This window comes from Chelonia mydas, chromosome 5, assembly GCF_015237465.2.
Source record: "Chelonia mydas isolate rCheMyd1 chromosome 5, rCheMyd1.pri.v2, whole genome shotgun sequence".
Taxonomy (NCBI): Eukaryota; Metazoa; Chordata; order Testudines; family Cheloniidae; genus Chelonia; species Chelonia mydas.
This window is the reverse complement of record NC_051245.2, coordinates 119,164,794-119,191,940: the sequence shown is the minus strand read 5'-3', so window position 1 is coordinate 119,191,940 and position 27,147 is coordinate 119,164,794. Positions and strand designations below refer to the sequence as shown.

General features: G+C 42.2%; 1 protein-coding gene across 4 annotated transcripts in view; it reads left to right on the top strand.

Moving 5' to 3' along the window:
* The first annotated feature begins 4,082 nt into the window (after positions 1–4,082).
* The window catches only part of PALM2AKAP2 (PALM2 and AKAP2 fusion), a 386,485-nt gene continuing 363,420 nt past the window's right edge, over positions 4,083–27,147 (top strand). Inside the window, exon 1 of one of the 4 annotated variants that reach the window (XM_043547587.1) lies at positions 4,083–4,427. In XM_043547587.1, the coding sequence (XP_043403522.1) occupies positions 4,383–4,427 (45 nt within the window). In that variant the 5' untranslated portion in view covers positions 4,083–4,382. The remainder of the gene's footprint in view (positions 4,428–27,147) is intronic. The other 3 variants (XM_043547583.1, XM_043547585.1, XM_037902154.2) reach the window with 3 other exon arrangements.

The window sequence follows — 27,147 nt, the reverse complement described above, 5'->3', positions numbered from 1 at the left end:
TTATAAAAAAAGAATATGTATCTTTCCGTGCATAGTGCTTTGAGATCTAAAACTTAAAGGTATTCTAAAAGAGCTAAGTATTATTATTCAGGCATTTCTATATCTTTCTTTGAACATTGTGACAATCACTGTTGAGAATACTGTTGAAGTGTTACTATTTTCGTTGTTGTTCCCTATGCTTGTGCTTGTGGAACCCTGCTGGTTCAAACTTGACCGCATATTCATGATCAAAATGCTGTCGGTGTTACCTGGGTTAGTTGAGGACATCTCCCCCTCTTGCTCTGAATTCATTTCTGTGCCCTGGAAAGAATGTGAAGGTGGAAAGCTTCCGTGTGAGACTCTGAAAAACCACATCAGCGGAAGAACTGACCAACATCGACACTGCCTTATACCTTTGCTGATTCCGTCTTTTCTTCTTCCCCTCCCTGCTCTTGTGTTTGCAAGCAATTTTATCTTCTCCTCTATTTAAATAAACTCTGATGAGCAAATTTAATTAGTGCCCAGTTCTCTTGCAAGACTTAATCAGGCAGAGATCATCCGACTTGGACTCAGGGGCATCCAAGAATCCATAGAAATCTCACTAGGGCATATCTTATTTTGTGACATGCGCACACCTCTTGGCTATCACTCTTGCAACTTAGAGGGAGCTTGCTGTCTGGATATATAATACCACAGCACATTCCTCTTAGATCAGGATCACTCCAGCAATCACTACTATTCACTTCCCCCCCCCCCCAAGCCCTCTCTCCCCACACATACATGGGATGCGGTTTTATGGAACAGAGGCTAAAAATGCTACAGTAGAGTACTTTACAGATCAGTGACTGAGCTGCAGTTATCATGCTTTGCTATTGGTGATGAGATCTGGAATTGGAAGTGGGTGAAAAGGTGTAATAAGGAATATTATCACGGTAATGAAGATTGTCATTTCATGACCGAAGAAGGTGGGGTTCTCTAGCTTGTGAGTCTGTTCACGCCTGACTCTCTGACTTGCACAATCTGCCAGAGGCAGAACAATAATGTTGCTGCAGATTAGGATGATATACTTGATGTGGTTGCTGCTGCAGATAGTGGGATAGTGTAAAACAAAAGGATACCTCAGTCCCTGTAAACTGATGGCCCCTACTCACATTAGAACTTCAATTACTAAAATGAGGTCCAGCGTATTATTAATTCAAACCTTCTGTGAGTCTGTGCAGAGACTCATCCAGCTATTAAATGACCTTAAAGTTTCCATATATATAAAAAAAAAACAAATAAAATCTCTGGTACTTGTTTGTTTTTTCTTGTCAATAACATTTATTTTTGCAGGGTGCTTACCCCAGGGCAGTATGTCTGCCTATCTCAGTCAGTCAAATAAAATTGAACATGGGGCTTAAGGACGTAGCTAGAGATAGGTGCAGGTGGTGCCTGATCTGCAAGAAGGCTATGCCTGTTTGGGATTTGCCATGATGATGCTGATGATGATAAGAAGGCCTTGGCTCATCAAAGCACGTAAGCCTGTGCTTAAATACCATTAATTTTAATGCACTTAAGTATGTGCTTAAGTGCTTTGCTGAATTGGGGTTATAAGGGAAGGAGAGCTTCCTGTGGTATATTTTTGCAGTCTAATTTGACTCTGTCCCATTGCAAGGCTTCATGTGGATGAAGATTTGATTTCTCAAATTCCACACACAGCTGACCTGACTGAACTCCATTGGCTTCACTGGGTATAACTGACAGCTGAATTCTTCCCTGGGGGCTAAGCCTGCCATCAAGATTCAGCGGTGGTCGTGGAAAAGATTTAATCACATTACTCCCAGTAAGGTTAACAGGAGTTACCCACGTACCTTCCCTGCGCATCAGCGGGAAGGTAGACGTATATCTGTCTGCAGCATGACTGGGTATTTCAAAACAGACTGTAGTCATATCAGAAACATGTGGGGGCCATGATTGAGGATGAGATTTTGGAGAAAAACAAGATGCTGAAAGGGCTTGAAGAATTAAAAAATGACTGAATTTTCCAAGATCCGAGTTGTGCTTAATAGCTAAGATTGTTTGAACAGGAACAAGTCCCATATTAAACTGGAATTACTGACTGATTCCCCACCAAGTGTCTGTCACCTGTTTGAAAGGTAACCTCTGTAGGTAAATAATGTTGGGTTTTAAGGGAGAGGGCAGTAAAACCTTGCCCATTGGGTATAAGTTACCAAGAGTATCTCATGTTCAGTGCATTTTCCCGTCTGAAGGGCTATATTTCATAGAGCTACGGCTAAGCAAAAAGTTATGTTTCTGTTTACTGTGTTGTTCTAGACCCTTTCTAATAAGGAAGATTTAATCTTGAAGCACAGTGTGTACATGCCACCGCCTCTGATACCTTTTCTAAAAGCGAGGTGCACCTTTTCACATGCAGTGATCAGGCACAATTTCAACGGTGGCCATCAAATTTGCCTGCCTCTGTTTTGGGCCCATCTCAGGTGTCTGATACGTCTCAGGTGTGATTTCAGAGGTTTCGAGCACCCTGAGCTGTCACTGTGTTGCAGGTGCTCAGCACTTCTAATAATTAAACTAGTTGGCCATCCAAAAATTGAGGGACCTACTCTGTTGCCTATTTTTGTTATTCCAGGTTGTAAGTACTCAAAAGAAAAGACATGCATACCCGAGACACATGTGCAGACATGCCCTTAAATGTGATGGAGTGCATGTCTACATTTCAAGCTTGGGGGCAGGGGGTTTTGATTCCCAGCTCGGGAAGACCTACTCATGATCGCTTTCTTTGAGCGAGTGCCTTAAAATCGGACTGTAGCTGTGGCCGCATGAGTGGGCTAGCAAGCAGGCTTCCTGCCCTGAGTACGGGCCCAGGGTCTCAGACAGGTACATACTCGAGGCCACTAACCCCTCCTGCTGGTCGAGCTGCCAGGGCTACATTCTAGTTTTAGTGCACTAGCTTAATCAGAGGTAGCAAATGTATGTCCATCTGAGCTGGAAATCGCACCCCTGCTCAAAGAGCAGATCTACCAAAGGCAGAGCTGGTAACGTGGCCTATGCTTAAGGCTGCCTGACATTTCCCATTATAAGAACCTGTTTTCAGCTGCTTTTAACTTTGCAAGATTTTAATTGTTTGGGCTGAAATTTTCCATGCGGGAAGTTTGCCACAAGCTGAATTTTTATTTATTTTTTTTTTTTTTACGTCTCAGAATTTCTCTGCTGTCCGCAAATATATGTGAAACTCAGGGGCAAAATATGTGTCTCATCCCTCTCTGAGGCTGGTCCACATAGAGGATGCCAACTGACTGATGCTATCAGTTACTCCATTAGCTCAAGTGGCAGAGGTCTGTGGCCTGCTGATGAATCGTGGGATGGGGGAGCAGCAGTATGGATGCCACACAGTGGAATTTCCATTTTTTCGTCTGATTTTCTTTTCTTTTCTTTTTTTTAAACTTAGTTTTATTTTATGTGTGTAATTTCCTATGTCGAATGGTTGCAAAGCCAAGTATGCAAAAATTAGGAATCGCGAGAATTAAGGCTGCCTGCACAATCTTAATTCAGTCTCCTGGAGCATCGGCATTATGATACAGTCGTTAATGACATTATTGCATACTTTGCCCCCACTTTTGAGTGCTTGACTTTGTAACCTTAACTTTCTTTAAGATAGTGGTTCTGTGTGTGTGATCTGTATATACAGTATGTGGGCTTCATCGTATTCCCTACCCTCTGAGCTAGGCTCCTGAAGAGTCCCCTCTTTAAACATGCCATATTATAATGGCAGTCTCACACTCTCGTGCTATACTCTGAATGTCTACCTATGTATTGTTTCTCTCTAGTCACTAAAACAATCTCCTTTTCTCTAGCCAAACCCGTTTAGACCTCAGGTTTGCCGTGCCTCGCTCTTGAATAGCTCCGGATTGGTGAATTCCTTCTGTCCCCCTCGCCCTGGCGTCCCTGTTTTAAGGGCATGCTGTGGTACAGCTGTCTCTGCTGCATTCATGCAGGTTCTGATTACTATGCACACTATTGATGTTGAGCTCCTGTCATGACCCAACACTCCATAGGAGGAGCAAATGAGCTGAGACGTCAAGGGAAAAAATTACAGCCATGCGAGCGATCCCTGTGCTCAGCTGCTTTTGGAGCACATACATGGCTTGTGTGACAGCAACAGCGCACAGAAGCAGCAATGAAATGCAGTTAGCAGTCCAGCTGGGAGACAGGCAGGCAGGCACTGGTCCAGTTTCTAAAATGATCCTCTCGTAAGCCAGTCTGCAGCGCCTCCAAAAGGGGTTGACTCCTGTAAAAGAGCACAGCTTTCTTTGCAAATACTCTGTGGTGTAACTCAGCTTCCCTGGGTGACTGCAGCGCTTTGTTTTGTTTTATTTTTTTTTCCCCTCTGTGTCCTTTTCTCCAGGATGGCGGAGGCAGAATTGCACAAGGAAAGGCTGCAAGCCATAGCAGTAAGTCAGTTTCATTTTACTTGCTCTTTTGTCTGTGAATAGGGAGCTGTGAGTGATGAAGTCCAAGGATTCCAGCACAGTAGCTGGGCAGCATTTAGACAGGGTGGTTTTGGAGAAGTTTTCAGCAGAGAGTTCTCCCTTTTCCTCCTTATCAAACAACTGATTAAAGGTTGTTTTTATGTGATTTCGCTGGTAATGAGGAGAGTTAGGATGCTCTCTCATCCTGACGTGTGCCAAACCCATGAATGGTGGCATGCTTATAAGACAGATGAAAGGGAAGAACAGGAGGAATAAATGGGGAGGGAGGTGGTTGGAAGAGAGCATCAGTAGTTTGCTTTAAAAAATATTCTCACGCTGTTGGAGCGTTAGCTAAGCAGAATAAGAAGCTAAACTAGAGGGCTCAAGTGCAGGGTGGCTTTTACTGAAGAAAATAATTCTTATTTTTTAAAAAAGCCAGCAGAATCAAGTAAAGAAGGCAGGTGATTGCTAATCATTTTTAACTAGCTTTTTCAAATGCCTTCAGCGAAATTCTCCAATGACTTATGTCCATGGGGGCTGCTGGGGAAAACTTAGTGCAGAATTGTGACCCATTTTAGTCTAAACTTTTATTTTCCTCCTTGACATTAAAATCAGCCACACAGGGAGCTAGAGTCTAAGCTGATGCAAATGGGCATAGCGCCTTTTGACTTCAGTGGAGCTACAGCCAATGAGAGCAGCTGAGGATTTGGCCCCAGTTTTTTCAAAAATATAATTGTGCTTACAATGGAAAACATCAGGTCGTTATTATTCAAGCGAATAAATGATATCAAAAGCGCCACATTTCCATGACCTTTGTCCACCCACTAAGCCCACATAACCTTGCCCTTGTTCAATATGACATTTAGGTGAGTTTTGGGGGTTTTTTGGGATGGTCGACATGCTAATTCAGCAGATCTGTGGGGTCGGACGGTGCAGTGTGTGCAGACGGCTGTACGTTTCAGGTCTGAAGTGAAGAGGCACAAACCGACTGAGCCCGCTTGGATTTTAGGAGCCCCTGCCAGCGTGTTGCCAATGATCAACAGATGTTGTGTTTTACTCTAGCTGCCACAGCTGGGTTATACATTTCCTTTGTAGACAGAGGAATGGCTGCTGCTGCAGTACCAAGTTGTTTTTCTTAGGTCCGTTAATCTGCTAATAGGCCTGTGTATATTTAAAATAACCAGAAATATTATAAACTACATACTTGTTCCTCTAAAATGTTTCCTGGAAAAGATCAAATGTTTTCATTTAAGGGAGAGGGGGAAGATATTATGGGTTAACGTGTTGAATGTTTTAACAGAGAGAAGTAGCTGATTTAAAAAGAAATAGTGGGCCAAAGTATTCTGCAGGTCGAGGCATTAACCGTTCCTTTCATCAAAGTATTAATAGTGCTCCTTTAGGCCATGGAAGGGTTAATTCTCAGCTTTCCCCACTCACATATTCTTCCTGGAGGCTTTGTGCTGCCAAACTTGGAGAATTTACGCTGCATTGCTCCAAAATGTATTGCAATTATATATGAGGATCTTAAAAACCCTTCTTTGTCTTCAAACGGAAAAGGGCTGGGGATTGTATTCCTGCTGCTTCATGCCATCATTGAGTTATTCAGAGCTAACCAGTGTTCCCTGTTCCCAGTAGTGGGTGGCACTGTACATAAGAAAGGGTGTGCCTAAGAATGGCACCAGCCCAACACTTTGAGCCAGGTTCTTTCCATTGCCCTGCATGTCGTATCCTCGTTTGCACCGCTACAAAGTGGGAGTAGAATTTTTACCTGATAATTTGGTAAATGACTGGACAAAGGGCAGGCAATGATGGATCTGGACCTTTATGTTCTGTATACACTACATTATGGCGTGTTTTTAGCTGAAGACACTGGTGGTGAAGAAGAATGTGATCAGTGACTCGAAGTAGATTGAACACAGTTCAACTTGAACCACAAAAGTATTCAAATTTGGTCTTGCTTTGTGTTCGGACTGCATCCCAAGCCAGCAGTGGTTTGTTCAAAGGTTCTGCATGTCAACAAGTTGACCATGTAAGCTTTTGGGGAACTTTACTGCTCCCACTGAATATTTGTAAATGTCATCAGAATGTCAATCAGAGTGTGTTTCGAATGTGAGCTTGGTTCATCAGGATGGGTCACGTGGCATAAGTCACAGAGCATTTCTCCTATGTTCCTGATTTGCTGGGCCTATCCAATATGATTAGGAGGATCAGCCAAACTTAAATAGTGCCTCAGAAAAGAGGGATGCAGGATTTCAGTTCAGCTCACTGGAAAAGTCAGGAGAAAATATTTTAACCAAGTTCCAGTGTCTGTCTCAGGTGGGCAAAGACAAACTACTGTGCATTATTACTAGGGCTGTGTGAATGCTGGGAGAAAAATTCCTTGCATGTTCATTCCAGTTTCTAAACAAATTCACTTGGACTATGATCACACCCCTTTTGTGATTGCTTAGATGGACAATCCCGTTAACAAATTTACTGTGTGGAACATTCACAGAAATAGTGACTTTTAAGTGATTATTGCAGAATATTGAAGGAACACAAATTTCAAATTTGGAATTGTGAATATTCTTGCCAGAAACCTGATCGTTTCCTATCAATCAAATTAATTGCAGTTTTAAACCTGTGAGCTCTCACGAGTTAGAAACAAACTTCTATGGCTCTGACCCTGCATTGTGAGCAGGGTAGGAGTACAATTTTGGGAGGAAAGAGTGTCTATTTGTTAAGGCACTAGTCTAGGACTTGGGAGACCAGGTACAATTCCCTACTCTGCCACAGGTGTGATCTTGGGCAAGTCACTTTGCTCTGTTTCCCACCTGTGATATAGGGATTATAACACTGCCCTTCCTCACAGGTTATTGTGAGGAGAACTACATTAAAGGTTGTAAGGTGCTCAGATACTATGGGGATAGGGGCCACATAATGGTAAGATAACTTTTTTTAATTCTCTACAACATTTCTGAAACCGTTTTTCTCTGTAAAATACTGTTTGTGGCATAGTGAGAACACAGGATGATCTGGAGTGATGTGAAACTTTTCTTAGCGCTCCTTTGATAGAACTTCTGTGTGATTTTTGCAACTTGTGAGTAACATGGTCTTCCCAAACAGATGGTGATAAAACCTTTATACCATGCTATACCATCATGTATTTTTATACGTTGTGATGGGGCAAGGTCAGATGGCTATAGAAAAGTAGTGGGTGATGGGTATATTAGCTCCAGGCTAAACAAATCCCTGGTACCAGGATAAGTGAAATGGCAGCTGCTCCAGGTCAGTTAAGACACCTGGGGCCAATTAAGAACTTTCTAGAAGGCAGGGAGAAGGCTAGGTTGATTGGGACACCTGAAGCCAATCAGGGGCTGGCTGAAACTAGTTAAAAGCCTCCCAGTTAGTCGGGTGGGTGTGGGAGGAAGTTGCGCTGTTGGAGAGGCTGAGTAGTACACACCATACCAGGCACAAGGAAGGAGGCCCTGAGGTAAGGGTAAAGTGGAGTGTGAGGAAGTGAGGGCTGCTGTGGGGGAAGTAGCCCAGGGAATTGTAGATGTCATGTTTCTAAAAGGTCAGCTACCATAGCTGATACTATTAGGATCCCTGGGCTGGAGCCCGGAGTACAGGGTGGGCCCGTACCCCCCCCTCTTTGCCCCCTGATTAATCACTGAGACTGGGAGACAACAGAGACTGTGCAAGGAAGGATAACTTCTCCTCACCTCCCTCGCAGGCTTATGATGAAAATGGCTCAGTAGACTGTAACCCTTGTCTCTAGAGAGAGAAGGGTTACGTGGAGGGTCACAGTAAGCCTCTGAGGCTAGCGAAATCCACCCCGAAACGCGGGACCCATGGAGGCAAGGACAGAGCTTTGTCACAACGTACATATGTACATTGAGTCCTATCTAAGCAACTATTCAAAGGACTGACAAAAATCGATGGCTTAACACAAGCTGTCTTCTAACACAAATGAAGCAGAAATGTATGCAGTATGTATGGTATGGAGGTACTTTATAAAGCAAGAGGTTGGAAGGATGGATTTCTGCTTATATGAGCTAGAACAGGAGATTTATATAGTTCAGCAGATTTCAGACTTTATTGAATAATGCTAATCCTTGGTCTTGGATTAGTGCATTTTTCGTGAAGAGGGACTGGTAAAATTTGGATGAAAGAAGGAAACATTTTTGTGGCATTTTAAATAATGATGGCTGCCTTATGCTGCTCAGAAGTTTGGAATGTTAGTCATCCCAGAGGAGGTGGATTTAGTGGGTAGAGAACAGGTGAGGCTAGTAATTTATCACATGGTGGATAAATTAATCACGTAGCTCTGAAATTTATTACATGGTTCCACAATCTATGACATGGTTGTCATGATCGTGTAATGATATAAATGTATATGCATTTGCTTATATATATTCCATGTATAAACTGCCAGGCAAAAATGATTGCAATTCACATCACAATGAGAGAGGCTCAAGTTAAATCCATACCCCAAATAAAAAAAATATAGTAAGAGGACCAAAAAATGCTACCATGGCTAAACAGAATAAAAGAGGTGGTTAAAGGCAAAAAATGGATCTTTTAAAAATCGGAAGTCAAATCCTACGGAAGAAGATAGAAAGGAAGATAAACTCTGGCAAGTCAAGGGTAAAAGTATAATTAGGCGGTCCAAAAAAAAAAATTGAAGAGCAATTAGCAAAAGACACACACATTAACAGCAACACACTTTTTAAGTACATCAGAAGCAGGAAGCCTGCAAAACAATCAGTGGGACCACTGGACAATCAAGGTACTAAAGGAGCACTCAAAGAAGATAAAGCCATTGGAGAGAAGGTAAATTAATTCTTTGCTATCAGTCTTCACTGCAGAGGCTACAAGGGAGATTCCCACACTCAGCCATTCTTTTTAGGTGACAAAGCTGAGGAACTGTTCCCAGTTGAGGTGTCGATAGAGAAGGCTTTGGAACAAATCGATAAATTAAACAGCAATAAGGCACCAAGGCCAGATGGTATTCACCCAAGCATTCTGAAGGAACTCAAATACAAAACTGCAGAACTGGTAGGTGTGGTATGTAATATATTGGTTAAATCAGCCTCTGTATCATATGACTGGAGGATAGCTAATGCAGCACTGGTTGGTTTTTTTTAAAGGCTCCAGAGGCAGTCCTTGCAATTACAGGATGGTAAGCCTAACTTCAGCACAAGGCAAATTGATTGAAACTGTAGTAAACAACAGAGTTATCAGCCACATAGATGAGCACGGTTTGTTGGCAAAGAGTCAACATGGTTTTTGTAGAGGGAAATCATGCCTCACCAATCTGTTTTCTATGAGGAATTGTCAGCAAATATGGATAAGGGGCATCTAGTTGATATAGTGTACTTGGACTTTCAGAAAGCCTTTGGCCAGGTCTACACAATAAACTTATGCTGGTATAACTACATTGCTCAGGGCTGTGAAAAATCCACACCGCTGAGCGACACAGTTAAAATGACCTAACCCCACGTGTAGACAGCACTATGTCAATGGGAGGGCTTCTCCCATCTACATAGCTACCACCTCTCGTTGAGGAAATTAACTACGCTGACAGAAGAAGTTCTCCCATCGGCATAGTAGAATCGTCACTGAAGCACTACGGCACAGTTGCACTGCAGCAGTGTTTTCAGTGTAGACCTTCCCTTTGACAAGGTCCCACACCAAAGGCTCTTAAGCAAAGTAAGCAGTCATGGGATAAGAGGGTAGGTCCTCTCATAAATCAGTAATTGGTTAAAAGACAGGAAAAAAAGAGTAGGAATAAATGGTCAGTTTTCAGAATGGAGAGGTAAATAATGGGGTCCCCCAAAGATATGTACTGGGATCAGTGCTGTTCAACATATTAATAGATGATCTGGAAAAAAGGGATAGACAGCGAGATGGCAAAGTTTGCAGACAATACAAAATCACTCAAGGTAGCTACGTCCAAAGCTAACTGCAAAGAGTTACAAAGGGATCTTGCAAAACTGGAAGAGTGGGCAACAAAATGGCAAATGAAAATCAGTGTTGATAAGTGCAAAGTAATGCACATTGGTAAACATAATCCCAATAATACATACAAGATGATGGGGTCTAAATTGGCTGTTACCATTGAAGAAAGAGATCTTGGTGTCATTATGAATAGTTCTCTGAAAACATCCGCTCAATGTGCAGTGGCAGTCAAAAAAAAAATAAAAGAATGTTATGAACCATTAGGAAAGTGAGAGATAAGAAGACAGTAAATATCATAATACCACTATATAAATCCATGGTGCGCTCACACCATGAATACTGGGTGCAGTTCTGGTGGCCCAATCTCAAAAAAGATGTATTAGAATTGGAAAAGGTACAGAGAATGGCAACAAAAATGATTAGGTTATGGAACAGCTTCCTTATGAGGAGAGATTAAAAAGACAGAGACCGTTCAGCTTAGAAAAGAGATGACTAAGGGGGGAGATGATAGAAGTCTATATAAAATTGTGAATGGTGTGGAGAAAGTGAATAAGGAAGTGTCATTTATGTCTTCACATAACACAAGAACCAGGGGTCACCCAATGAAATTAATAGGCAGCAGGTTTAAAACAAACAAAAAGAAGTACTTTTCTCACAACGTACAGTCAACCTGTTGAACTCATTGCCAGGGGATGTTGTGAAGGCCAAAAGCATCACTGGGTTCAAAAAAGATAGAGGATAGGTTAATCAGTGACTGTTAGCCAAGATGGCTAAGGCTCTGACTGCCAGATGCTGGGAGTGGACGACTTGGGATGGATCACTCAATAATTGCTTTGTTCTGTTCAATCCCTCTAAAGCACCTGTCGCAGGCCATTGTTGGAAAACAGGATACTGGGCTAGATGGACCATTCGTCTGACCCAGAGTGGTGGTGGTTTTGTAAATCCCCACACCAACCTTGTCTTTTTCCCTCTTGTCCCTGCTATCGATTGGAGATGCTCCTCTGTTGTCACATGAAATTCAAGTATGCCCTGTGAGTCGTGTGAAATGTAGTTGCTTAATGATAGAACCAGCAACCATGCTTCCAGCCTATATCAGGTATATTGAGGTCTTGTGAGTGAATCAGGGTAAATTAAAGGCGTGATTTGAACACTGTGCTGAGAAGGAACCTCAAATTGGTCACTGGGTGATCACTGATGCCTGGTTTTTGTGCAGCATGCAGGACCCAGAGTGGATGGGAGAAGGAAGAGGAGATGCGCTGGGTGCATATATACATGGGGCTGCTTGTCTGGTTTGACGAAGATGTTGGTGGGTGGTGGTGGGAGCTGGAAATTTTAAATTGCCTGAAGTGAGAGAAGGCTGACACACAGTGGCGTCCCATCAACCAGCTCCTCTCTGCCTTCTGTGAAGAGAGGAGCAGAAGTAGCTCCCCTGCTCAAGTGTATGAGATTCTCTGGGGACTCTGGTTGGTACATGTACATTGGACAGGGAAAAGGGGAATCTCTATAATGTGTCTAGAGCAGACATACTGAAGGGTGAAAGTAATGGACTCTAGAGTAGGTATATTGGAGTTTGCCGTGTGTCCAGATTGGACTCACTGGTTCTTAGTTGGAAGGTGGATGAATTAGTATGTGGGAGGACAAGATACTATAGTCTCTGGAGCAGTGGTGGGCAATTTGCGGCCCATGGGCCGAACGCTGCCCATCAGGGTAATCCGCTGGCGGGCTGCCAGACAGTTTGTTTACATTTGCATGGCCACCCACAGTTCCCAGTGTCCGCGGTTCACGTCCACTGCTCTGTAGTGATACAGAGTGATGCAATATATATATATATAGTATATATACATACAATGTATATGTATACATAGAAAGATATATTGTGCATGCTTGAAAACTACCTACCACTTTGTGGACAGTCTCAAAATCCAAATGTCACTATTAATAATGTTTTAATTTGTATAAGAATTATGAATAAAGATTTTGTGAGAGTTTGAAAAACCCTAAATGCTAGAAACTCAGGAAATTCACAATGAAACTTTCAAACTTAATTCTATCCCCATCCACCCTCTGCTTTAGGCTAAAGACCACCTTATATTGGCCATCTTACTCAATTTCATTTCCTGATGGGGTCACAGATCACCAGTATATGCATCAACACTTTCTAGTTGAGGACAGGTAAAATATATAATATCTGTAAAACTATAATGCAGTCTCTCAGTGAGCTCTCCGTCTAAGGCTCTCACTCTGTAAACACATATGTACATGTGAGTAGTATTTGGCATGCCATTAGTTCCATTGGACTAAATGGAATTATTCCTGTTTGCAAGTGCTGTTAAGATTGAGTCTTTAGCAATGATAAATTTTCTATTGCTTTTTTAATCATCTTCTATAATTTAATAAAAGATTATATTTCTGCTGTAGATCTCTACTGGATACTTTAAAAAAAGAAAGAAGAACTAGAGAGAGGTTACCATTTTCTCTTCAATTTGATCGATTTTTAGAGTAATTTCTATAGAACACTGTTGCATTTCTATAGACCACTATTTATTTCATCCTTATTCAATAGGATTTTTAGATGAGGGTGTTAGCTTTGCTTTATATTACTGACCTTAACTCTTCCTTTGATTTGTGAGTGTGTATGTGTGCGTGTGTTTTATTACAGTGCGGAGGGGAGGGTTTTTGTTTTGTTTTGTCTTGTCATACTCACCTACTTGAGAAGGCAGTGAACTTCAATCCAGCAGTGGGGTCCACCGGCACAATTCCTGTACTTGTGTGGAATCCTATGGATTGCAGCAGGAGTCCATGAGGGCAGATCCCCATATAGGGACTGGCCTCAAAGAGTTTATAGGATGGGAATATAATTAGTACCAGTCAATCTGGTTTTATGGGAAATAGGTCTTGTCAAACAACAGGATATTTTTTGATGCAAATACACGTTTGATAAAGTTCACTGTATTGATACATTACACTTAGATTTTTGTAAGGCAGTTGATTTGGTCCTTCACAACATTCTGATTAAAGATTTTAGTACTAAACAATATCCATAAAGCACACATTAAATAGATTAGGAACTGGCTATTTGACCAATCTCAAAAACTGGGCATACCATCGAATGAGATGTTTCTAGTGTGTTTGTGCTGGGATCAGAACTAGGTCTGACACGGTTCAATATTTTTATCAATAATCTGGACGTGAATATACGACGACTGTTGATAAAGTGTGTGGATACACAAAGATTAGTGGAATGGTTAATAACACTGAGGACAGGACAGTCATACAGAGCAATCTGTATCAATCTTGGACATCCTCAAATCAAGACTGGATACCTTGAAGGTATGCTTTAGTCATATGCAAGTTATTGGGCTCAGTGCAGGGGTAACTGGATGAAATTCTAGGCCCTGTGTTGTACAGGAGATCAGGCTATGTTACCTAATGGATCCCGCTGCCCTTAAAATCTATAAATCTATGGGCTTGTAACTTCAGTGAGACTTGTTTCATCAGTAATGCTCATGATAATTACAAACCCTACAAACTGTGATGGTGGAGCTCACATCTTCCCTTGTGTTCAAGGGATTATATGAACTGGTAGCCTGAGTGAACTGCACATGAGAATGTATATGCTTTGCCAGCCTAGCCTGTGGAGGAGCTTTGAGGCACCCTGAGCCTTAAAGTGGAATTAAAGTTAAGAATACATTGCTCTTTAAAATAACATTCATAAAATTGTTGGGGTTTTCCAGAAATATAGGTCAGATTGATTGTGTATAGAGATGTAAAATGTAGAAAGATATGCGGTGGCTGCACTATAAAAAAAAAGTTAATTCTGTTTTGAAGATTCTGTTGGTTTGAGAGAGATTCCCTCTAGTTAAATGTGAAATACCAGTGGAATCAGTGATTTTTTTTCTAGTCTGGAATTCATATTCTGAATCTGATTTTTTAGGAATAACCTTTTCCTACCTACACACAATTCAGAATTTCTGCAGAGTGTCATTTTTCAGCTTTGCAAATTTCTGTTCATCCAAGACAAGTAACTTTTCTAATGGGCTAGCAAAATACTTTTTTCTCATCATCATCCCCTATTACATCCTGCTAAAAACTGGGCGAGTAGATTTTGTGCCTGAGTTCATTCTCTTTTCAATTTTCTTATCAAGTTTGCAAGGCATTTTAGAATACGTTGCTATACATAAAAATTTGAGTCCCAGGGGTTGAGGTCATATGACCTAAATTGGCAGTTTCGCTTAATCATTAATGTGGCCTAGTCATGATCAATCATAAGCTGGTTCCTCAGGCTGTGATTCAGGAAAGCAGTTCTACTCAGGACAGCACTTAGGCATATGCTTTATTTTAAGCATGTGCTTAAGTCCCAGTGACTTCCAAGGGTTTTAAACCCATGCCTAAAGTTGAGCACATGCTTAAGTGCTTTCCTGGATCAGGGCTCCAAAGTAGGGAGGTGGTGGAATCTCCATCCTTAGAGGTTTTTAAGGCTTGGCTTGACAAAGCCCTGGCTGGGATGATTTAGTTGGTGTTGGTCCTGCTTTGAGCAGGGGCTTGGACTAGATGACCTCCTGAGGTCTCTTCCAACCCTAATCTGCTATGATTCTCTGAGTACACACCCGCTCCCTCAAAGCAGCAGTGAAGTTTAGTCTGACTCTGACAGCTACACATTTTAACCCATTTTTCTCTGGCCTTCTTTTCTCTCATTGTCATGTTTTCAACATGCATTCACTGCTCCGATTAATCCTAACTAACCTTCTAGAACCCCAGGTTTCAAGCCATAAATTTGTTTTGTCCAGGACAACCTTAGGAACAGAAGATGTTCTGTATTTGTATCTTTTTATGTCTTGGGATTGGCCCTTTTGTGAGATGTATGTGATTTTTTTTGATTTCCAAAGAAGTGAAGCTGGATTGCCATTGGGAATATAACAGCCTTCTGAGGTACTCTCTCATGAGGAATGCATGATGGTGTTAAAAGCATGTCATGGAGCCCATATCCTGTTACAGATATTCCAAGAATGGGTTTGGTGTGTGTATACCATACTGCCATCACAAACCATATCTCAATGAATAATGTTCTGCCTAAGCCCAAGCCAGTGCGCCTCGGTGGGAATTAAATGTGGGAGAGGAAGTGTTATGTCTGCACTTGCATAAAGTATGATGAGTCGTCCTTCAGAGCGCATCTCCATGAAATGTAACACATAGCATCCGTTGGCTGGCTTCACAGGCAAGATTTCCCCAGAAAACAGCTACAGGACCAAGACAGTATATCATCCTGGTTTCTGGATTCTGTGAAGCACCAGGGATGTTTGGATTGAATAACAAACCCTGCAACCTTTGCCCAAATCTTAATCCTACAACAACCCAAAACTGTTGTGGGGTTTGAAAAAGTAAGGTTAACTTTGCTGGTTTTGAATTTGTATTATGCTTTTAAAAACGTTTACACACGCAGCAGCAAAAATGGACATACGACGCGAAAATACTGCTGTCGCATTTTTCATACAAGCTAGGAAGCAGTAGAAACAAACCAGCTCACAGGAATTTTCCAACCCAGTTTCCAGATAGAGCCAAATCTCCAGGATTTAGCCATACAATACCATCTAAATTTCACCCATCACTAGCACACAGTTTAGGCCTACGCTAGCCTAAGATCACAGCCCTAGTATTGTTTGCATGCAAGGATTTAATAGAAATCAATCCAGGATCTGCAAAACTTGCCCTCAGTTTAATACAGTCTCCATTTTAAATAACTTTAGGTAAAGGTGGGTGAAAACTGGTGAAAGATTTTGGTGAATTTTTTTCTAAATGTTCTGTGAAAAGAGAGTGATGAAGATTTGAATTTTTGGAAAATGGTAACAATCTCTACTACTAGGTAAAAAGAAAAGGAGTACTTGTGGCACCTTAGAGACTAACCAATTTATTTGAGCATAAGCTTTTGTGAGCTACAGCTCACTTCATCGGATGCATACTGTGGAAACTGCAGAAGACATTATATACACAGAGACCATGAAACAATACCTCCTCCCCATATTTCATGTTGTTTCATGGTCTCTGTGTATATAATGTCTTCTGCAGTTTCCACAGTATGCATCCGATGAAGTGAGCTGTAGCTCACGAAAGCTTATGCTCAAATAAATTGGTTAGTCTCTAAGGTGCCACAAGTACTCCTTTTCTTTTTGCGAATACAGACTAACATGGCTGTTACTCTGAAACCTGTCATTCTACTACTAGGTGTAATTCTGCCTTCGCTGGCTGGAGCTACTGTGCTTTACTTCAGGGTTGTAACGGCTAAACATGATGGACGCAGAGGAATGCCTATAGTGAGACAAGAACATAAGAATGGCCCTACTGGGTCAGGCCAAATGTCCATCTAGCCCAGTATCCTGTCTTCTAACAGTGGCCAGTGCCAGGTGCCCCAGAGGGAATGAACAGAACAGGTAATCATCAAGGGATCCATCTCCGGTCGCTCACTCCCAGCTTCTGGCAAACGGAGGCTAGGGACACCATTTCTGCCCATCCTGGCTAATAGCCGTTGATGGACCTATCCTCTATGAATTTATCTAGTTCTTTTTTGAACCCTGTTATGGTCTTGGCCTTCACAACATCCTCTGGCAAGGAGTTCCACCAGTTGACTGTGTGCTGTGTGAAGAAATACTTCCTTTTGTTTGTTTTAAACCTGCTGCCTATTAATTTCAAGACTGGGGCAACCTGTGGGGCAACAGCACCCTGTCAATCCTGACCTGCAGCGCCCTTCCTCTTCCAGGGTTAGTTCTGTCTGTGGCAGAGACCATCCATCATATCAAACCTTGTGCTGATTTTGTGAGCACAGCCTGATTTGCAATCAGAGCAAATTAGCAAGATTTATTGACCAAGTCCAGGCAAAGTGCAGACACCATCAAGACAGAGACGTTTTCACTTTGGTGCATCTGGACTAGAGCTCTAATTCAGAAAAGCACTTAACCACATGCTCAATAAAATAATTATAATAATAATACTTACCTCTTAAGCCTGTAAGTATAGTGCTTTTCATCCATAGATCTTAAAGCACTTTACAAAGGAGGCCCACACCATTTTCACCATTTTACAGAGGAGAAAACTGAGGCACAGGGAGGGAAGTGACATGCCCAAGGTCACCCAGCAAACCCATGGCAGAGCTAGGAATTAAACCCAGGTCTCCTACATCCTTGTTTAGGATAGCAGTTAAGCACATGCTTAGCTTAAGTCCTGTTGACTACAATGGAAGTTAAGCACATGTTTAAGTGTTGTTCCAAACAGGGTTGTTTTTCAGAATTGAGATCTAGGAATATTGCGACCCCGATCTATCACTGATGTAGATCATAGTTTTCCTGGTGTAGAAAAGGCATTTGACAAAACCATGTTATTAAAATAATTTGTCTTCCAAGGGTTAACCACAGCCTACATGGTTTCGTGGCAGTGAAATGAGCATGACCTTTTGGCAATACCACAGTGGCAATATACAGTTCTTCTTGCACAGATGCTTTTTGTTACTTAGCTGACTTACAGTGGGGTTCAGTGCTGGAGGCAAGTGAGGAGTTCTCCCTCCCTCCAATAAAAACAAACTCTCTGCAGTGCAAAAAAGCAAACAATCGATCCGGCCGGGGAGGCTGGTTTTGGAGGGAGCCAGGTCTAGTCTATTAGCTGCTGCCCTTTAGGGCTCTGTGAAGCTGAGGGTGTTGCATGTAACCAGCATTCTGATGTGTTTACACAGATGATTTTATTTTGAGCGCTTTGTGTGCCAAGTTCGTTTATCAGGATTCTCGGCGAACAGTTAGGTGGGTGGAGTTGAGCCTACCTAGAAGGTTTAATAATAGAGCAGCTGCCAACTGGCAGAGGGTTTAAGACAGAGGAGGTGAGTATGGAGCCGGTGGTGTGAAATTAAAAAGTCCCCAAGTTCCGTGTATATGGTGTTTGTATACAGATGCTTCCAGACCCATCAGGGACACTATATTACTAAGCTATCAGTGCTTCAGATGTGTTCATATACACAGTGGTGTATAGTGCTTTATGTAAAATAAAGCACTGAAGTCTATATAAGGAATGGCTATGCATTCAAAGGCAAGAGGTTAAACTCAGGGAGAGAGATTAAAAGCAAGGTTGCCGTGTAATTTATTGTTAGAGAAGGAACAATTTAGCAACTTTTATGCCTTCTGCAGAAAGCCACGCAGCTGTCGTCTCTTTATGACAGCAGCGAGAGCGATTGTAAACCGTAGATTACTTGGGAGTGGACAGTACTACAAAAGTTATCATCAGATTAACCAAGTGCCATACGCTGCAAGGTGCATGTATCCAGTTACCACCTACCTTAATTAAATTATCTGCTGCACAATACCCAAAAGGGAAATGTTTTTGAATATATACACATAGTTGTTATTAGTATTTATTATTACAGTAGCACCAAGGAACCTGTATCAGAGTAGGGAATCCATTGTACTGTGTGTTGTCTATGGGGCCTGATCCAAACTCATTAGGTTTTGGATCCAGCCCTTTATTACCTGTATAGCCATTGACAGGTTTCAGAGTAGCAGCCGTGTTAGTCTGTATTCGCAAAAAGAAAAGGAGGACTTGTGGCACCTTAGAGACTAACAAATTTATTTGGGGATAAGCTTTCGTGAGCTACTTCGTTGGATGCATTCAGTGGAAAATACAGTGGGGAGATTTATATACATAGAGAACATGAAACAATGGATGTGACCATACACACTGTAAGGAGAGTGATCAGGTAAGGTGAGCTATTACCAGCAGGAGTGTGGGGGGGGGGGGAACCTTTTGTAGTGATAATCAAGGTGGGCCATTTCCAGCAGTTGACAAGAACGTCTGAGGAACAGTAGGCGGTGGGGGGGGGGAATAAATATGGGGAAATAGTTTGACTTTGTGTAATGACCCATCCACTCCCAGTCTCTATTCAAGCCTAAATTAATTGTATCCAGTTTGCAAATTAATTCCAATTAATCTCAAATTTATCTTAAGATTGGGCCAGTACTGGGAGAGGAAGTATGCACAGCAGCAATGAGTTCTTGGGACCCCTTTGTTAAAATTTTGCCACCAAACTGAAGATAGAGTTGGGGTCATTTCTGTGCCTCTGATGGAATCACTCCTTCTCTTGATTCTGCTAAATGATCCTGGCCTGAGATGATATATCCTCGGGGGCCATAAAAACACTTCTAAAGAGCAAAGTTATTGCCTTTGGAATGGATCAAATTGCACCAAATGGCAGGTATTTTCCCTGGGAATGATACCTCCAGGTAACATTACAGGGTCTGTGTCACCCCACCCTATTGTCTAACTATACAAGCTGGACACTGTGCTATTATATCAATAGATTCAGTATCGTTTTCAGGAACGAAGCGTAAACACCTCCAGCATCTACACCTGCATATCAGTTTGTTTGCCAAGTGGTGCCACCTCCATCCTTACCTATAATTAAAAAAAAATGAAGATGTTCCCCAGGTTCGCTCCCATCCTCCCTGAAAGCACATGCCCCTGGGCACACTGAACAGAACTCAAGTTTGCCTGGGCGTTGCACAGTCTTGACTACAGCTTTTCCGTCATTTCAAACAGGCCATGGTTAGCATGCTATGAGCCAGCTATTGACCCCAAAGGATTTACATATGGCCAGCTGGCACAATCCTGGACATGACTTTCCCTTATCTGCACTGACTGAAAAGCCATTGTCAACATATTATTTAGCCCAACTCCTGAAGACCATCTTCTAACTCAGTGTAGTTTTCTAGTGACGAGAAATAAGGAGTGAGGCCTTTGGCTGTGTTGTTCACTTTCCCGGAGTGGTCCGACATGGCCAGATTATGTTAACCCTCAAGGCATGCTGCATGGCTTACAGATTTTGCTCATGCTTTTAGCTAAGGATGACACCTTGAATGGATGAGTTTTACTTAAGGGCTAGATGGATTCCTTTTTTAAATGAGCTGACGTTTCGGTGGTTTTATTTTTGTTAGTCGATGTTCTGTGATTTCTGGGCATCCTTTTAATAGATCAAATATTAAATACAAATACATTTGTATTTTTTGCTCTCAATCCCAGACTTTGCCTTGTGGTCTTGATCACTCGGTGGCTTGGTGACAAAGGGTGCCTCTGCAACCCATTCTCAGAAGTTTAAAGATAACTTTAGTAATGCAGACCATTATTTCAGGGTCACGCTAACATGGGTTATACATCCCACGCTACGTTTTCAAAGAAGCTCAACTCCCACTTAGAGCTGAATGAAATGGCCAGATTTTGAACGGCACTCAGGACCCAGAAGCTCTCATGTGTTCTCATTTGCTTATGTGGTCCATTGAAAATCTTGTTTCCTCCACCTTCACTGCTACTTTCTATGCATTTTTCCTCCTTTGCCACTTTAGTGCACACGGCGGGGGGGTGACCACAACTGAAACATTTAAGAATTTTCCTAGGAAAAACTTTCAACCCATCATCAGTGCCTTGTTGCTCTTCTTGTAGCTTCTCTTTGACAGAAGGATTTTAACTGTCAGCTGGAAACCATGCAGACGGAGACAAAACCAGCAAGAACCTCCATTTGCCCCGGCTGAAAGAGTATTTGAATTCCAGGGTCTGGTTTCTCTGTTGATACTGTGAGGTGTAAAGCTGCAAAGGCTCAACTAATGCAAACTTCCTTAATGGTTCAGTTTGAAAATCAAGTAGGAATGAGCCTTTCTGATGAGCATATAATTATACTGGCAGCAGAATATTGGGCAGAATGATAATAAATGATGATGATAAAATAGCTTTGCTCTTTGCCCAGTCTCGCTCGTGTCTGAGTCATTCATTAAGGGCCTGCTCCAAAGCCCACTGAAGGCAGTGGGAATATTTCCATTGCAGGCTGTAATAGAGTCCTCGGTGGGTTAGGTAGCCTAGTGGTTAGCACACTTAGCACCATCCCCTAGTGGATAGGTCTCGCAGTCCAGGCCCTCTTTTACTCAGAGGTGGGCAGGTGGCTTGGGTCCCCCCTGCAGTAGGGGAGCCCAAGGCCCACCCACTCCACCCTGCTTTGACCCAGGGCCCTAGGAGGGTCAACAGCATTTGGCCCCCAAAGGTGCCCTCTGAGATACCCTCCCTGGGTCAGTTCCTTCCACCTGCCCTTCTCCCTCATCTTCCCATCCAATAAAAGGTGAAAAGAAAAGAAAAGACAACCAGACCATCAGCCCTAACCAGGCTCAGCATACAGTCCTATTCCCACAAGAGGCTTCTCCGGCACCCTTGTCAGGAGCCTTCAGGGTAGGTCTGTCCTCCTCTCCCCTTCTGAGCTGGGTTGCTCCCTTTTCAGCCCTCTCTCCAGTTGGCACATGCTCCACAGGACTGAAAGGGTGGGACTCCCTGGACCCAGTACTGTCCTTTAACCCCTTCTGGCCCAGTGTGAGGTGTGTGCATCCCATCACACAGGTCCTTATTGTACATTTTAGGTTGGAGTAGGAATTGAGTATATTTGGTGGGGTGGGCAGCAGGTTCTGATAAGACATTAACCAACACTAGGCGCTAGGAAAGTTTTGATTGCTATAAAAAAAATCAGAGGGGTTTTGTGACTGTGTCTCAGTTGGTAAATATAAGAGACATTTCAACATGTGTTAAAGTGCAGCGGCTGAGTCCTTGCTGCTGTGTGGAATACAGTAAGATCCTTTTCTCATTCCATGCCTTCATGCCAAGCACATCACATTTTGGAAAGTGATTAGAAGTGGCCTTTACTATTGACCTGCTGTCTCAGGCCTACGTGTTAGCGTTTCACAAGCCAGTCGTGCAAAGTGAAATTCTTTTTAAAACTATATATTTAAAAAACTGTTTAAGATCTTCCATCATAAATAGTATAATGGTATGTTTACTTGCAGTTATATTATTCAGCCACCAGATGTCTGTGCACTGTATAGAATTCCAGACAGCGCATAAGGTCTAGTAAACATGAGTAACAAAGCTGGAATTCAAGTTGGGTGGAAGCCTGTCTGTTCCAGTTTTTTTCCTTAGGAAGCACCTCCTGCTTAAAAAGGACTATAATTTCAGATAGCATGACATGGGTTGAAAAGTATGCCTGTGAGAGACTGAGTATTCATGAGTACAGACCAAACAGAATACATGCATGTGTGTTCATCCAGGTTTTCATAATGACACCCATTACTTCAGTATCTGAGTGTTTCCCAAGAGATGATCATTCAAATCACAATAGGAAAGTGTTCTAATTTTCCTCTCTATCTTTTCTTGAGATAGTCATGGATATGTAGTTAATATATATTCATTCTTATCTCTCTTTTCTACTTTTCTCTTCTTTTTTTCTCTCTCTCCCTTCCTGCCTTCCCCTCTCCTCATCTTCTTCCTTCTGTCTTCTTTCTTGCTGGTCTTAGTTTCAGCTGTATGAAAGCTACATCAAAGAAATGCCCTTGTTCTAAAGGCCATGAGATTTGTGGTCAGAGCCATTTTAATGTATAAACACATTTTGAAAGTAACCTGAAAGAGTTTGACCTGCCAAGACTTGAGTTCAGGGCTCTGTATTTCTCCTGGGAAAGTTAATGTTATCACAAATACCTAAAGGAGAGCGGGGAGCTGCCTTCCTGACTAGTTCTTAGATTCATAGATTATAACACCAGAAGCGACCTCTGGGATCATTTATTCCTCCCTTTTGTATAACACAGGTCATAGGATTCCCCTGAATTAATTCCTGTTTGAAATTCCTTTGGTATTTGCATTGCCACTAATTCTTGCAACAACAAATAAAAAAGCTGAGAGATTGAATCTCATTTCAGTGTACTTGTATTTGTTCATAATTTTAAGGCTAGACAGTGCATGTATTTGGTGCATGATCTAGGATCGCAATCAGTTTTTGTATTTATTTAAAAAGTAGTTCAATTCCCTTTAAAAGAAAATAATTTTGGGTAGTCAGGAAATGGTTTAATCTTTTAAAGGGCATTTATTCTCTGAAAAGAAACTGTAAAAAGGACATCATGGGGTTCCAGGTTTATTGTCTTTCAGTGGTTTCCAAAGTAAATCTGCTCAATTTACAAGCTCTACAAAAAGGCTTTTTTCATAGCTATTAGGATCATATAGTCTGACATCCTGCATAACACAGGCCTCACCCAGTAAAGTCTGAATCAGGCTCGTTATTTCTGTTTGACTGTAGCACATCTTTAAGAAAGGGCGAATGGGTAATTATCAATATTTCATTTTATCCCCCTCATTCAGTGTGTGCCCCATGTCTTGTTAAATGCACATCTTAAAATCATAGAAGATTAGGGTTGGAAGCGACCTCAGGAGGTCATCTAGTCCACATTATCCAAACCATCCCCTGAACACAAAATTATTAATTTCCTCCTGAGTGTTTCTATGGTTCTTTCACCAGAGGATCCGAGTGCTTCACAAACATCAATGAATTTATCTTCACGTACATTCCAGTGAGATGAGGGGGTATTGTTCCCATTTTATACCTGGGAAACTGAAGCACAGAGCACCTGAGGCCAAAATTGTCAGAAGTGTCCACTAATTTTGGGTGTCCAACGTGAGATCCCTAGGGCCCAGGGTTTTCAGAGCACTGAGCTTTACACAGCACTTGATCCGTTCAAGGCACAGCTCCCATTGACTTCAGTTGCAGTTCTGAATGCTTAGAACATCTACAGATCTGGAGCTTAGCTATTTTGAAGTGAGAAGGAAAAAAGTGAAGAGCGAGCTGGGTCTTCCACCCCCGTTAGCAACACAGGCTTCTGTTTAGCCAGAAACTCACATTTTTAAAGAAGCAGCTTCACCCTTGTTGACAAGCGGAGCTGAAAGGTTAGGAGGAAAAGGTTTACAAAGTCTAACAAGCTTTGTGAACCCTCAAAACAAATTGCTCATTGCATAAACCTTTGAACTCCCCAGGTTCAGCTGTCCCTTTTCTCAAATGACCTCCTTTGGTGGTACTCCAGATACTGCTGATTGGCAGCCAGAATTACCTCCTCCTGCTCTCCTTGGCCCTGGTCCTGCATCCAGATCCACTAGCATGGGCTTCTGCACCATTGCAGAACCCCATTAGCTTTGCACACTATTAGAGAAACTAAATCCCTGTTGTGGCAGCTCAAGCATTCACTGAAGTACTGTAGCTGGGAGAAGGTTAGATCATTTTATAGGCAAGAAATCAAGCTCTTTTCTGAGGTTGATAAACCTCTAGTTTTGCAAGCTGCATTGTAAACTACAAGCTGCACGTAGTAATGAGGGGCAAATTGCACCAATGTGTCCTTTAAATCACTGATCTCAGCAACGCGCTTAGAAGAGAAAGGTCTTTGTATTAAAAACTAATCAATAACATTCTGTTTGGTTTCCTCCTCCTCCTCCTGACTAATGAAACAAACTTGTTAAATAATCAGAAGGTTGGATTTGCCGTCGGAGATCAGAGCATCAGTTGGTCAAGTCACTATGATGTGACCTGTTGGACAAAGCAAAGGAGCAGAAGGGATGAACACACAAGTGCTACACTGGCACTACCACAAAATCATTCTGGGGCCTTAGTCAAGTCACTTAAATGTTGTGTCTGTCTCCTCATCTGTAAAATGGGGATAGGTTTACTACCAAACAAGCGTGTTGTGGTAAGTGAAGACTGGTTAGTTAATGTTTGCACAGTGCTTTGAAGATGTAAAGTGCTGTATAAATGCTACTGTGAACTCTATTATTCTGCCTCCAGTCGTGCGGAGACTCAGCCCTCAGAGCAAGGAAAAGGAAGGCCCATGAAGCACTTGGTGAATAATTTCATGGTGGTTTTTTTTCTGGTTTGGCAATAGGAGAGGTTCTTTAGTATATCTCTGTTGTTCATTGTTTAGAATAGTGCAGCTGAGATCCAGGCTCTGTGTGAACTCACATATTGAGTGAGAGTCCCCATCTCAATGGAGAAGAGGGCGACGTGTGAAACATACACAGAATGGTGAAGCAGTTTGCCCAAGGACACACAGCGGTTGAGCCAAGCTTAGAATGACTGCCACCCTGCCCACTGGACCACACTACCACTTTGTTTTTAGCCTTTGTTCTCTCTCCCCTCAATGACTGTATGGTATCTGCCCACTGTACTTTTGCCAAGTGCACCAATCCTGCATCAAGAAGCACTAAAATGCCCCCCACACACACACACGCACACACACCATTATGTAGAGCCTTGCTAATCTGCATTTTGTTTTCTTGCCCCTAAAATAACCAAACCCTCTCTCAATTAGAGCTCTTCAACAAATGCTTGAGCCATCTCAACAAGGGCTTGTTTTCTGTAGCACTTTCAAAATGTTTTCATTGTTTGAGCTTGGAGCAAGACAGACGGGATAATGAACCAATTGCTGGCTCACCCAGAGTGCTGTGTTTCAATGCTGCTCCAGCTATTCTGTTTGAAGAGTACAGCCTGTGTAATCAATTCATTAACGTGTGTCTTTGTACTTCTGTACTGCAGGCATGCTTATGTCCATACTAGCCACTCGGTCAATAAAACTCACTCAGAAAGAGATCTTTGAGAAGGGTTTACAGCTTGGATATGTGCGGGATGCCTGCATGCTGATTCAAATCCATCGCCCTTGGAAGCAGTGGAATGGAATTGGATCAGCTCCCGCCTGTGTTGATTTTCGTCAGAACGTTGTTACTGCTATCCTGTTCTATTTTGCAGGATGTAGATGTATTCCATTATTCTCCTCACAAAGAGTGTGTGTGAGTGAGTGAGTGTGTGTGTGTGTGTTTAAATGGCACTTGGGAGTTGACACCCAATTTATGGAATATTTAGCTTGGCATCGTCCATATTAATGTTATGACATTTATTTATTTATTTTATAGTTCTCTCGGACTAAGATGTGAAGTGACGTGCTTGTCCGGTTTCCAATCTGGCAAGGTCAGGCTAGGAAATAAACGAGCTTGAAAATTCCTTTTTGCGGATTCCAGAGCCATGATTGTATCGGATTTCTCTACCCTCATTCTAGCTCACTTCCTGGGTTCCTCCAGCAATACTCCCCTGATCAGTAACAGCATTCAGGAGGAGATGCCCTTGTGCAGGGGGTGTTGTAAAGGGATGCATGCACAACAATGCTTGAAACCAAAGTACAAAATTGCCGCAGCCCACCTTTGAAATCAAATTACAGGGCATGTAACTTCTTTCATGTGACAGTATTCTTGAAAATCATATAACTGGAATGGCTAATTTTCCCCTTCCATTTCAAGCCCTGATTTTGGACAGAAGGTAGGAGACTTTGAGAGAACTTTTTAAAAGGAACAGGACTCCCTGTGGAAAGCAGGAGGGGGAAGGGGATTAGTGCCAGTTTCCCAGCATGCCTCTTGGAAGGCAGAAAGTCTGTTCCATTGTGGCCAGTCGTCAAGAATGTTAGCCAGCCACTTGCTCAACAGAGATGCATCCTCAGTCCAAGCATTGTGAGCCAGCAGGGGCAAAGATTCATATTTTTGCTGGTATCTCTCCCTTTTCCAAAGACCAGAGTGCCACTCAATCTAGAGTATAATTTAGGGCTGAATTTATCCCAACAATATTAATTAAAGATGCATCAGAAAAGAGAAATAACAGTAAAAATATGATTTTTGCCCATAGCTCCTTCTGTTAGTGGGAAGCTGGATGTAATTCCTAAGAGGCTGATGGCTAATATTCTTGCTCAGCAGAGTGGGTTGTGTGCTGGCAACCTAACCACTTTACTCTGCTTCCTGCTGTGGTCTCTATGTATTAAAAAAATATTTCAATATCTTTTCCCTCTTTAATGAGGTTACCCAGGATGTAATTCAGAGCTGAATTTTGAGCCCACTGGTCCATTTTCAGCTG